We start from the raw sequence: 12,886 nt of genomic DNA on the forward strand, positions 1-12,886 counted from the left end.
GAGCTGTATACAACTACAAAAGCAAACAAGAGGGGGGAAAAAACGACCTCTGATGTGGAGAAATTCAGCCCAGTAGTTGAGGTGCAATAAAAAGTTCAATGGTGCCACAGAAGTGAAATAAATCCCTCAAACCTTAAATGCCTAATGAGGTGGTCAGTCCAAACGACCAACAGATAAATAGCCTGTCATGGAACCTGCTTTGTTTATTGCCTCTCCTTATTTGCTTTATTGACACATTTCATTCTCTAATTATCAAAAATATTCCTCACGCGTGAAGCCACGCAGAGCTGGTGTCTGAGGATCCATCTGAAATTGGCTTGAGTATCCAACCATCTGCCATGAAACTAAACAGGCCAGTTTATCTAATCTCTGCAATATAAACAACAGCATGCCTCATTTCTGCACTTGTGTTTGAGGGCCGCAGTGTTGCACTTTTTTTCAGATGTTTCTCTGGATTCTCAGCTCTAAACAAAGTTTACCTTGTGCCATGCTTGCAGCACCGCTGCATAAGCGAAGGTACAACTCCTATTAGGCCTATGGCCAGACTCAACAGATGCAGCGCACAGACTTTGCATAACACTTAAATCTGCTTTAATTCCTAATAGGCTTTGCCTTGCGCAGCACAGATATTTAACCAGTCACTTTGTTACTCAAGCAGCTCATTTTTACTCCCATAATAAAAAAAAAACATTAGGTTTGATCACAGGCGCACAGATATCAGCTCAATCATTCAATGTCAGCCCAATCCATACAGCACAGGGAGATTACAAGGTAGACTGTGTGTTTATTACACCAAAAATGCGCGATCTAAACTGTAGGATCGATCTTCAAATTTAAAGCTACTGTACTTCAGGTGCATATAATTGAATTCAGCCTTATTCAGCCTACGGCCATAAAGCCGCCGCAGCAGAGAAGAAAGCAGCAGCAGAGCAAGAGGAGAAAAAAAAAACAAGGCAAATCAATACAAAACAATTAAACACATTAGCATCAACAGCAATAGGAGCATCCTCCAGACGGACCATCATACGGCTTGTGAACTTGGCATTGATGGTAAGCCTTTAGCTCTGAGATCTCTCTCAGTAGGTTCGCACTTTTTCCACCTCTGCTCCAAAAAACCCACAGCTTTACGCACACAGCCCTCCAAAATGTAAAGCTGCTCTTTCTTTTTTTAAATATTGACCCAGAGAAGCTTAAACCACTGATACCCTGCTTTAAGCTTCAAACCTGCGCAGCTAATAATTGCCTCCCTTTTCCATTTCCTTCCAGCGTGCGTTGCTCAATAAATGCGCGTCTTTACGCACGGACACAAATCTCCACAGGCGCATAGGGACGCATCATCCACACATGACTGCTCCTAATCAAAAGACTAAAAACAACAACTCCATCTATTGTATCACAAGTAGCTTTTGACCTCACAGCATCGTTTTTTGTTTTGTTTTTTACTTATACGCCACAGCAAGGTTTCTGTACAGGCTGCTCATGCCAGTAATGGACTGCCTCAGCAAAAAGTACCAATATTTAACAGAAACGAATAGATTCTCATATATAATAAAAAAAAAATAATAATAATAAATCCTCTAGGTAAACAGCACAGAAGTCATAACAAAAAACCCAGTAAAAGCGGGGTTACTTACGTGGTCTGCGAGATTAGTTGACGATCCTGAAAGTTCTTCGTGATCTGACTTTGAGCTGCCATCCCGCTCATCAATCACTAGATCTATTGGCATTTTTCCTTTCAAACAACTGATGTACCGGTGGCAAAAATTGTCGCACAACTCGTGGACCTGATGACAAAAAAAATAAGGAAGAAAAAAATATTTATGATTAGGATGGGGGTGGAAACGATCCAGTCAGTCCAAGTCCAAGATTAACTCGAACTAAGGTGCATTATCGGTGGCGAGGGAGACAATAGTCAAATTGTTGCTGCTCTGTTTATTATTCTCCCGAGACATGAGCAACAAGTTGGACAGACAAAAGAAAAAAATAAACAGTGCGCCCGTAATGAGCGACTTGAACCGAACATGCGGATCAATATCCGTGCGCAACGTGGGCACAGAGCCCCTGACATATTTCATCAATAGCTCCCCCAGCCGCGTCAATAATTGGTTAAATGAAACATCTTATTGGTTTAAAACGATAATCCTAAAACTCTCGTTGCTTTTGGTTTGTGGTTTAACGCTAATAAAATAAGCACTGTGAGGTTGATCATCAGATTAATAATCACAAGTACCTTTTCTAGCTCCAAGAGGTGAAACCGTAATACTTGTATGGCTTGTATCATCTGGAACAGAAAGGAAATAAAGACAGAATGGGAAAATGGTCTGAATAATAATTCTTTATCAAACAAGGACGTTGTGGAAATCATGACATGTTCTTTGCTGGGAAACAGGAAAACAGAGCTGCATATCAAAATCACTGACTGGTCAGATTTTAAGAATAGAATGCGGATCTCAGATCTGCGCGCAATTTCTAATCATGGACACATTTTCCAAACAGAGAAGCGCACTTACCAAATTATCCAACTCTGGATTTGATGAAAATAAAGGCTTTTCTGCTCGGACCTAAAATAAAGCAGAGATTTAAATACATTTTGTTACTCCTGATTCTAACTTGAATTCATTTTTAGCAATTAAACTTTTGTGGCAACTGAAAAATACGCATGCTTAAAATGTAAAAATTAATAAACTTTTGACTGTAATAATCATGAGTGCCGCAAAAAACTAATGTATTTAATATTTTTTATTTTTTTATTTGTTTTAATTTAATTTTAGTGTGTTTTTGAAGTTGAAAAATTGACCTGTTTGGCAAAGACTGCGATGTCCTCGTTGAAGGAGTCAGAGGAGCAGACGTCGCCGCCCGCTACGCCGGGCTCCCTCGGAGTACATGTCGCCAACTCGCACTTCTCGAAAACCAGCGCGAGCAGTGGGAATAAAGGGTGACTGCAAAGAGGAGGGGGAGAAAAACACAAGCAGCCTGAGTAAAAACGAGCAGCGGCTGCACGGAACCCCGCTGCAAAAAAAAAAAAAAAGCAAACCTGTATGCTTCTTAAATACATGCATTTGATTTTTGTTTAAAACAGACATACGCAAAAACCCAAGATTATGCTTGGAGATTTTTCTATTATTATTTCTACTACCGTTGACCCGTCCTCGTTTACTAAGGCAGCATATTCATGGCTAGTAAACTAACACAGTGCGGCTGTTATAAGGTAAGTTTATACATGTAAAAATGTTAAATCCGTAGGGAAATTGGAATATTTCCTTAATTTGAGTATAATGAAATAATCGACTAGTAAACAGTGATATTTCTTTCCGTGCAAAGTTTAAAAACTCCAAACTCACATAACCGATAGATATCTTTGGATTATATGGAAATATCTATCTGAAATATAGGATTCTGTATTTCGCTTCAATAACCTAATCTTGTGTTTTCCCTCTGAGGAGGCCTACAGCTATAATCCGCAACAATAATAATATGGATAAAAATAACAACGAAATTAGGAATATTTTTAAACATAGATTATGTTATGTCGCTGTTTACCTGCATTCTTTATATATATAAAAAAAAAAACAAACAAAGGGCTTTTTTTATCTAGCAGCACAAGAGTTTAAACTCTATTCCTACACTTATGAAAAACGATCATAAAACAGATTATGTTTGTGGATTATAAAACTGTCATTGAATATATCAGTGAGAAGGGGACAAATCAGGATATTTTCCCCCTTCTTAAATTGTTCAACAAAAAAATAAGCCTCAGGAGGACACGCTGTGCTTTTTAACGCAGTAAGTGTGTAGGTGTGTGTGTGTGTGTGTGTATGATCTGTAAACGTTAAAAAAAATAAAATAAAGCTGTAAACGAAACTACAACCTTTTAAAGCAGGTGATCATTTTCTCCTTGATATATGGATTGTGACAGTAATATTGAAGCAACAATGCAACTCGGTTAAAATGTTTTTTTGTGTGTGTTTTCCCTGTGCCACTTTCGAAAGCTTCCATATTAATTTACAAGCTCAAGGCTGATACTCTTGCTTGCTGCAGGCTTTTACAATGAGTGTAAAATTACACAGCAACAAACCCCCCCTAACCCACAATGTGGCTGTAAAGTAAACCTGTAGAAAAGTCTACTAAAAAACAAGCGACGAGAGAGAAAAGTAAGTTCACCAAGAGATCCAAACTAAAAAAAAAAAAAAAGAAAGAAAAAAGTCTATATGGATGCATGTCTAACTCATGCAAACCTTACCCGTAAATTTGATCTTTGTCCCTCTTTAAAACGTCGTTGACAGCAGAGCCCATGCTGGTGGGCATAACGTTTGGATGTGGAGCGTGGGCTCCGTAGTGCTGGCTGGCGTGGAGCGGCGGTCCGTGGTTCAGGTGGTGGACCTGGGGAAGCGGCCGGGGCGCATGCGGGTCCCCGTACATGGACGCCGGAACTCCGTCCATCCCACCATAATGGGCCAGCTCATCGTACTGAGAATAAAATTAGAGTAAAAAATTAAAAGCGAGCTTCTTATGCAAACTAACATAAGAAGTATTTTTCCATAACAAAGCATGTTGCCTCTGATTTTAAACAATCGCAACGAAGAATCAGAAAGAAGCTGCAGCCAGAGTAAAAGTGTCAAATATTAATGAGCTGCAGCTTGATTTTTTATCATTACCAGAAACATTATAAAGTTAGGTTGCTCCCTCTGCGCAAAAAGAGCGAAACAGTTCGGAGTCTCCCGTCAAACTGCTTTGTGGAGCCTTGTCGGGGAAAAAGTGGAGGCTGTCACTTTGCTTGGAGAGTGAGAGCGCAGCAGAAAATGTCAAATAGAGCCGCTTTGATAAGAAAACTTTGTAAAATTGCCAGCACCCCTGACTTAGAAAAGGGGGCTGCGATGTGAGCAGGTAGAGCGGAGTGAGATTTAAAACCTACCCTTTGCGCCATCAGGCTGCGCTCCAATAAACTCCCGAATCTGTCCGTATATGTTTAATATCCCAGATCGGAAAGTGATTTAGTGGCACGATTCCCCTTCTTTCAACCAACTTTTTCCCCCTTTTTTTGTTGTTTTTGCGAATTCTCCTATTCGCCGGTGTGGTTCAGTTCAAACCGTGGCATCGGGAAGTTTTTTTTTTTTTTTGCAGCAATTTTTTCTTGTTTTCCTTCTTTCCTCCAATAAAAAAAAAAGAAAAAGAAAAGAAAAAATGCGCCAAAGTGAAGGTTACAATCGGCCCATCAACAACCTGCATGTAACTAAACTGTCGTGTCTCATGGCTTTTTGCCACTCCAGCTGTCAATCAAAGCCAGAGGTTGTCAAGGTAATGAATGAATGACGGTTGGTGATGATGTTCAAGAGAAGGACGAATCTTTTTTAGTCCGTTTTCATCCCGCAAGTCCGCGTCTCCTTTAATGCCTCCAGATCGCTATCTTGTTTTATTATCACCCGCAAAAAAAGAAGAAGAAGAAGGAAAAAAACGGTGTAGAAATTAAGAGAGTGCGATTCGGATCTCTTCTTTTCTTTCCCCCGTAGGTATTTGGTCTATCTTGGCGAGACTGAGATGAGTGAGTGTCAGCGAGTGTTGGCAGGTTGGCTGCTGGCTTGCTTATAGAAACAGAGTCAGTTCTCAGCGCTGAGCGGTGGGCGAATGAAATGACGGATCCCGGAAGTAGCGGTGGCCATAGCCAGTCCTGCAGCAGCTCCGCACAAGAGAGAGGAGAGGAGAGACCAAATCCTGTGATATGCAGAGTGTCTATGCCAGACGCGGGGACGGCTTCAACTCCACACTGGGGGTAGAAAAAGCTCGAAACTCCCACCCCAATCCCTCTGAATCACCGAGGAGAGACCTGAAGAGAAAGCAGGAGAGGGCTGAACATGAGGGCGGATATATGTTCAACGAAAAGCACAACAGTGACTGCAACTTAACTGCATGAATATTCATTTAGAATAAAGAAATACAAAAATCACTATGGAAAAGTGAAATTACGCACAAAGTATCCAAATATTTACGCACGTGGATTAAAGCAAACCTTTGTCAATAATCTGCTTTAACAACGCATTGTATTGATTCTGCTTTTAGGATCACTTGCTATGTTTGTGGTTACAAGCTGATATTCCTTCCTCATATCTTGGTAATTCTTCATAATCTGATGGCTAATTATTGCTTCGCAGTGGAGTTGGGGGGAGGGCGTAATTGGGGCAATGGCCATCCTTATAAATCTGATCTTCTTTTAGTATGAATATTAATATCTTATGTTTGTATGTTCTTATGTTTCACTAAAGCTATTTTCTCAATTTCTTGTTTACAAACCACATATAAATAATCTAGTTTAATATAATTGAACTCATAGAACCCCCACATGTCTCTCTGTCATTTTGGTCTGTCCCTACCACCCTCACCAACACCATCTCCTTAATTGATGTTGAATTTACTTTACTTAAAACGATATTTCTATAGTTAAATGTAAGTGTTCTTAGTTTAATATTATATTCTACTTTTTTTTTATCTGGGTGCTAATAATTGTGCATCTGGGACATAATGAGAGGCTAAGATTTTTTTTTTTTTTACCAATGACTTGAAGAAAAGCCAGGACAAAGTTTGATGAGATGGTATCAATAATGAATCTTTTTTTAAATTATATTTTTAATAATAAAAAAAACCCTACCAACCACACACAGAAAAGATAACTTGCAGAAAGTAATGCCAGAACATTGCAAACAAAACCAGCAGGTTTACCAGATCTTCCAACCACTAAAGACACATGAACAAAACCATAGCTAGACTTCAAATTATACTATAACTATAAGAATCATTTCCAAAAAGAAATTATTAAACAATTGGTTATATTTAACTTGCGCTGAAACTTCTCTCTGCAGCAACAACATCCATCCTGAAGATGAACATATTTATCTGCAAGTCTTTCCTTTATAGGGCACTTCCGGTTTTGTGGTGCCCCTTTGAGGTTATCAACCTATCTGAGTCCCTAGTTTAGTCACACTCCTTTAAAACTTTCTGAGCACCCATGTCGCTCTGCTTTTTTTCTTTTTTCTCCATTTTTTCCTTTTTTACATTAAACACCCCTACCAGCCAAAATATGAACTTTTCCAGGTAAAAAAAAAATGAAAACCTTTTGTGGAGGAAACTAATTTTGCATGTTTCTTCCTTCGATCCCTTCTTTTCATAGGAGCTTACCTCAGAGCAGTCAATTATCAAAGCTCCCCCAAGATCATCTATCATGTGAGGAGATTGAAGTTTAGAGGAGGAGCAAAGCACCGGCCATCGATTCCAATGCAGACCCCCTCCCTCCTTTTTTTTTTTTTTTTTACTTTTTGCCACAAAACAGAACCAGGCCATCTACCCCTTTAGCCCCATCAGCTCTAATATGCCTTCATGGCCGTATTATTAGGTTCAACACATAAAGGCTCCATTTGGAGCTCGGTGACATTTTTTTGATGGTGGAAATTAATTATTCACAGGTTAGGATTAAACGCTCAGGGAGATGGGCTGTGGCTACTGTTGGAGGGTCAACAACTCTCCCACCAAACAAAAATACGCAGCCAGTTGCAGGGCTTGAGTACACAGACAGCTGAGTTGAGAAACAAAGGAAAATGATTTAATAAATGAAACCGTGACAACAGTTATGTTTGTTGGCATAAAGCGAGGAGGGGGCTGGGTGGGGTGTGCAGGACTGCAGGCTTTGACAAACGGCTGTATGTGAGGACATTTGGACGCGCGATACCCCGAGAAGGAGCTGCAGAGCTGCGCGCATGGAGAGCCAAGGCGCTCACCGTCTCCAGGTCTCTGTGCGCACTCTGTAAACACAGCCGGTCCAACATGCACTGCCACTGAGACTCTGTCTCTCATTACTTGAACGCTACCGATCTCAGTGATTCCTGCTCTAACGCTTGCATTTCTTATTCTGTTTTATTATTTTTTTTTCAACCACTATCTTTTTGGATCTGCCGCGGTAAGTAGCAAACGCCTCATACTCAAACACTTTTTTTTTATTTAACCACGCATTCTTTCATTCTCGGCTAAAGTTGAAAAGTTTTTCTTTTTGTTCTTTTAACTCATTCCAACGGCTTTATTATTTTAAATACAACTCAGAATCAATTCCATTTTGACTTAAAGTATAAAGGAGAAATTTTATTTTGCATGCTTTTAAATTTAATGTGCGAATATAATAGATAAATGTGATTTACCCAGAAGGAGAACCAGCATAGCGCTTGTTTTAATTAACAGCTCCAAATTAAAGCTATTAAATTGCATACCTATAGTTATTTAATTATTTGATTATATTTAAATGTATTTAAAAAAAATACAATAAAATGTTATAAGACTAAAGGATTTCTTAATCCTGTTTTGTTTTGCGTAAAAATTGGAGCACAGATAACTGCTTAATCTTTTAATGGTATGAGAATCAGCACAAGCTGAGAAAGGTAATTAAATTCAATTAAGCTGTCCTGCGCAATTTGCTAGCTCGGTGTGCTCTGGAAATTTCTTGCAGATTATAATAAAATGTATTCATTTACTAACTCTTAAAAACAAATGAAAAGATGGCATTGCCATGCGGCAAATTTTCATCTGGTGGTGTCAAATTGAGGTCAGTTTAGGGTTAAAGCGCTCGGTGTCCGTGTGGGGACATGGCCAGCTGCGTTTGGATTCATTAAAGAGGAGGAGGTCGGGAGGGGGGGGGATCCATTTCAATGAAAACACTGCTGGGACAGTCACCGGGGCTAAAGATCCCCCTGCATGTCACATCCTAAAGGTGCGCCAAGACCAGTGCGCCACCGCGCTAAACTTCCACACTGTTGAGTTTACTCTTCTGCAGGACCCCCCCCCCCCCAAAAAAAAAAAAAAAGCCTGTTGCTAGGTATGAAGAGAGATGCATTGTTGATTTTAATTCCCTCCCAAAAAGATCACAGATATCAAACGAGCTCAAAAATCCTCTTAGTGACCTTAAACACTCTTGGAGAAACAATCGGCGCTCAACCCGCAGGAACAAATAAATTCGCACTAATCTTGTTTGTAACTTTGTTCCTCTTTGGAGCTCTGAAGTGTTTGAGATTATGCAAATGAGAGAGGCTAATGTAAGAGAGACTGAGATAAGGCGGGATCACAGGAGGGCTGCAGAAGAGACGCGGACAGTGAAGAGACAAAAACACTTTGATCCATTTTTATTTGCCATGGAATTAGAAAAAAAATGCAGGAATTGTGTTTTTTTATATTCCTCCAGTAAGTAAAAGCAATGCAAAATGTATCAATTTTAAGATTAATAATTAAAGCATATATAAAAGTGTTTTTATTTTTATTTTTTTATTTATTTATTTATTTTTAGGAAAAACTTCCCCATATCTGCTTAGATTCAAATAATAGTTACTTCCTACTCTTGCATGAAGCATTACCTCAGTCCTCTACATATGAACTCCTTCTGACCCCCGGAGTGAAATGTGACTATAAGCTCTCCGACAAAAAAGGAGGCCGTGCAGCTCAAATACTTGTAAAAGTTTCGCGTCTAACTGTAAATTCTTTGGTTCCAAAGCCTCATTTTCCCCTCCACCGCTTCTCAGGCTCTGGTGTCAGAGGGTCTGCAAAGGGAGGAGGAGAAGGAGAGGGTAGAGAAAGCGAAGGGAGGCCAACATTAAATGTTACTGTGGCTTTTCTGCCCCCCCCAACTCTTCAAGAAGAGAGAGAAATATGCAGCGCTCTAGCGACACCTGGCGGCTGCAAATAATGCAGAAAAGGCAACCGGATGAAGGCCCAAAAGAATAAACTCCGACTGTAACAATTAGGCTACATGAGAAGTTTTTGTTTGTTTGTTTGTTTTTAAAGGTTTTTTTATTTTTTATTATTTTATTAGTTATTTGTTTTTAAGAAAAAACAACTTTTGTGCGAAATTATATCAAAAAATAATTATTTGTCATTTACCTTTTGGTAAACTGTAGAAAATAAATTACAGTGGAAAATATACCACAGTAATTCTATGTTGATGGGTGTTAATTTTTTTTTTCACGTTCTTCCTTTTATTTTCTGTAAATTCTGTTTATTTCTTACTAAAGAGTTTGTGTTTTGAGAAAAATAAAATAAAATATTTTATCAGTCAGAAGATGTATTGTTAAACAAACCTTTCCATCTTAATGATTCGTATAAATTCTTAAGACTTATTTTAGGATTAATTTGCAAGTTTTTTTATGATTGAAAGCTAAGTAAAAATATTTTCAATAATGTTATTGACTGCATGGAAAACAGTCATTCTAATAAGGTTGTTTGATAGCTTTATGATTTTAAGCTTTATTTCAAGGTGAGTGTTATTTTTTATAATAATAAGAACAACAACAATAACAATAATAATTACTATTTAAAGTAATAAAGCCGAACAGTGAAAAAAAACAAACATATTTTTCATATTTAAAAAACACAGGCCGTTTTATATTTGTATATCTAAGTTTTTCTGCTGAGCAGCCTTGCAGAGCCTTGCAGCTCTACCCGGCTGTGGCTCAGTTCGAGCAGGTCACCACCGAGATTAGAGCCCGTCGTTAACGCCTGCTCAGATCCACCAAATGCTGATTTAATGAGCTTGCATTGGCTGTTTGTCCCAGAATACCTGGTGAGCATGTGTTAGGGACGCCACCAGCTATAATCCTTGTGTTTCCTTTTAACACTACTTTAGGAGGGCAGGCTTCAGACACGACTCTGATTTCTTTTTCTTATGTTTAATATTTTTATAGTTAGAGTGAAAAAAGTAAGGGTTTTAGAAATATATTTACAGGTGGCCAAATATTACCAGCTGTAATTGAGAGAAGTTTAAGTGGAGGCCGGGAAACTGAGGAGTTAATAGCGCTGACCCTCTTGCTGTGCCACTGTCGCTCATCATTTATCAGGCTTAAGGGGCTTAAACACGCAGCACAGGACCACCTTTTATTACATATCAAACCCCCTCTCTCTCCCTTATCTACATTATAAGAAATGCACGCATCGTTGACTGTTATGCGGATTTGGAAACAGAAACATGTCCAATAAAATCGCCCTCCTTCGCTGATCAGAGGAAATATATCTTTAGGCGCAGCGCGCTTTAAGCCCCTCATTAAATTCCTTCTCAATATCTGCCTCCTCTTTGAGACGAATTTAGGAAACGCTCTGTTGTTTGGCCACTATTTTTGGAAATATTAAAGTCTTTGTGCTCTTAGAACGATTGAGGAATGAAATTAAGAATATAGGTAATTAGAAATTTCATATTTTTAAAACAATGCGCAGAAAAAAAAAGATTGGCGCACATTAATGATGCGCTATTTAAAACTAATTAAATGTGGACTAAATTGACACAAATTACTTCTGGCAGAATATATATTTATTTTGTCTTGTGGGACTTTATATGATTATTATTGTTGTCACTTTATTGTTATTTGTTTTATGGTTGTATTTTGTGTGCATATATTTCAGGAGTTTTTTTTTAGCATATCTTTCCTTTTTTTGTTGTTGTTTGTTTTGGTATTATTATTATTTTTGTATTTTTTTTAGCTGCAGGTCCCTGCATGCCTCAATTGTCGGCTGGTTTCCTCCAAGGACATCGCGGGGAAGTCAGCCTGAACGCAGCTGCATTGGCGTGGAGCGACGTTTTGATATTCAGGTCACACAGGGGAGTAAACACTGCTCTCCTGTTCAATAAACATCATTGATAAGGCTGCACATCCGGCCATTTTCAAACTCTGAAGAGGGTAACAGCAGTTATTATTTGTAAATGCAGATAAATGTATTTTTCCACCTTCAATTACCCTGTTTTATTTTAATAGGTTTTAGTTTTTGGATGTGTTCCCTTTATTGCTTCCTCATTAAAGTCCTAGAAAGTTGAGTTTTGAGTTCCTCTATTTATTTCTACACACAGTCTCATGAGTAAAAGTTGGCCCCACCGACCCACCCCCCACACACATTGTAGATGCACCTTAATCAAAAACAACCAACCCAGAAGACAAAACCTATTATTGTGGATTATATTTCCCTATGTCACCTCACCTCTGCTTTTTCAAAGCATGATAGAAAAAAAATGCCATTGAACTCTGCAAACACACTAGGCTTACAAAGCAAACCCTCTTTCTCTTGCTACCTGCAGAAAACATTGCAGGTAAACAAATGCATATAGGTTTTGTTTGTTTTTGTACCCCTGTTTTTCTTTTCCTGTTTATGTTATCCGTGTCCTATCTGATACCCGGATGCCTTCCCTCTCCCTCCCTCCTAAACCTCTTCATTCACTCCCTGATTTCTGGTTCTGCAGGAGTTCACACGTCCAAGAGAGTCTACCTTGGTAATTACCTGGCATTGTCAAATAAAGCGACCACTGATTCAAATTAAGAGTGAAATATCAAAGAACGGCGATGCCTCTGCAGCCAGCACTTATCCACACAGGAGACGCCAGAAGAGATCTGAGAACTCGGGAGACCTGCAGGGAGGCAGTAACAAAAACACTCAGCCTTGCTTTCCTAGATAAATATCACCAATGAAAGCAACAGAGCCCGACATGCCCAGGATCACCAGGAACGGTGTTATTTGTTTGTATTATGTATCCCACTTAGCCATTATTAGCTTTAAAAGCGGACAGGGATTTTGTAATATTTCACGACATTCCTGATGTGTGTCCCTCAAAGGTCAAAGGTTGAAATATATGAATATGATCTCGCTCCGGCGATGGGGGTCAGGACATGTTCTCACTCTTCCTTTACAGCATTTCTTACGTGTTTCTAGATCAGAAACAAAGGAGGGGAATAAAGAGAAGTCAGCCACCGGGATTAGAAGTGAGTAGCGCATTAAGGTTTGGCAACAGAAATGAGCTCCATAGCCACATGCTCATTTTCAATGTGTAATGTTTGTCTTTGATTTTCCTCCTACTTAAATCTACATCAGCTTCCCAGAGCAGCTT

The 12,886-nt window shown here is 39.0% G+C and overlaps 1 protein-coding gene across 8 annotated transcripts in view; it reads right to left on the reverse strand.

Moving 5' to 3' along the window:
• meis2 (Meis homeobox 2) overlaps window positions 1–5,809 on the reverse strand; it is a 90,549-nt gene extending 84,740 nt beyond the window's left edge. For 2 of the 8 annotated variants that reach the window (XM_015390182.1, XM_015390149.1), the window contains exons 1-6: window positions 4,913–5,808; window positions 4,241–4,467; window positions 2,798–2,939; window positions 2,511–2,561; window positions 2,231–2,281; window positions 1,635–1,784 (exon numbers count right to left, since the gene is read on the reverse strand). In XM_015390182.1, the coding sequence (XP_015245668.1) occupies window positions 1,635–1,784; window positions 2,231–2,281; window positions 2,511–2,561; window positions 2,798–2,939; window positions 4,241–4,467; window positions 4,913–4,924 (633 nt within the window). In that variant the 5' untranslated portion in view covers window positions 4,925–5,808. Of the gene's footprint in view, window positions 1–1,634; window positions 1,785–2,230; window positions 2,282–2,510; window positions 2,562–2,797; window positions 2,940–4,240; window positions 4,468–4,655; window positions 4,833–4,912 lie in introns of those variants that run through there. The other 6 variants (XM_015390209.1, XM_015390191.1, XM_015390217.1 and 3 more) reach the window with 4 other exon arrangements.
• Between the last annotated feature and the right edge of the window lie 7,077 nt (window positions 5,810–12,886).

Source organism: Cyprinodon variegatus, unplaced genomic scaffold (genome assembly GCF_000732505.1).
Source record: "Cyprinodon variegatus isolate N-32 unplaced genomic scaffold, C_variegatus-1.0 Scaffold21, whole genome shotgun sequence".
NCBI lineage: Eukaryota > Metazoa > Chordata > Actinopteri > Cyprinodontiformes > Cyprinodontidae > Cyprinodon > Cyprinodon variegatus.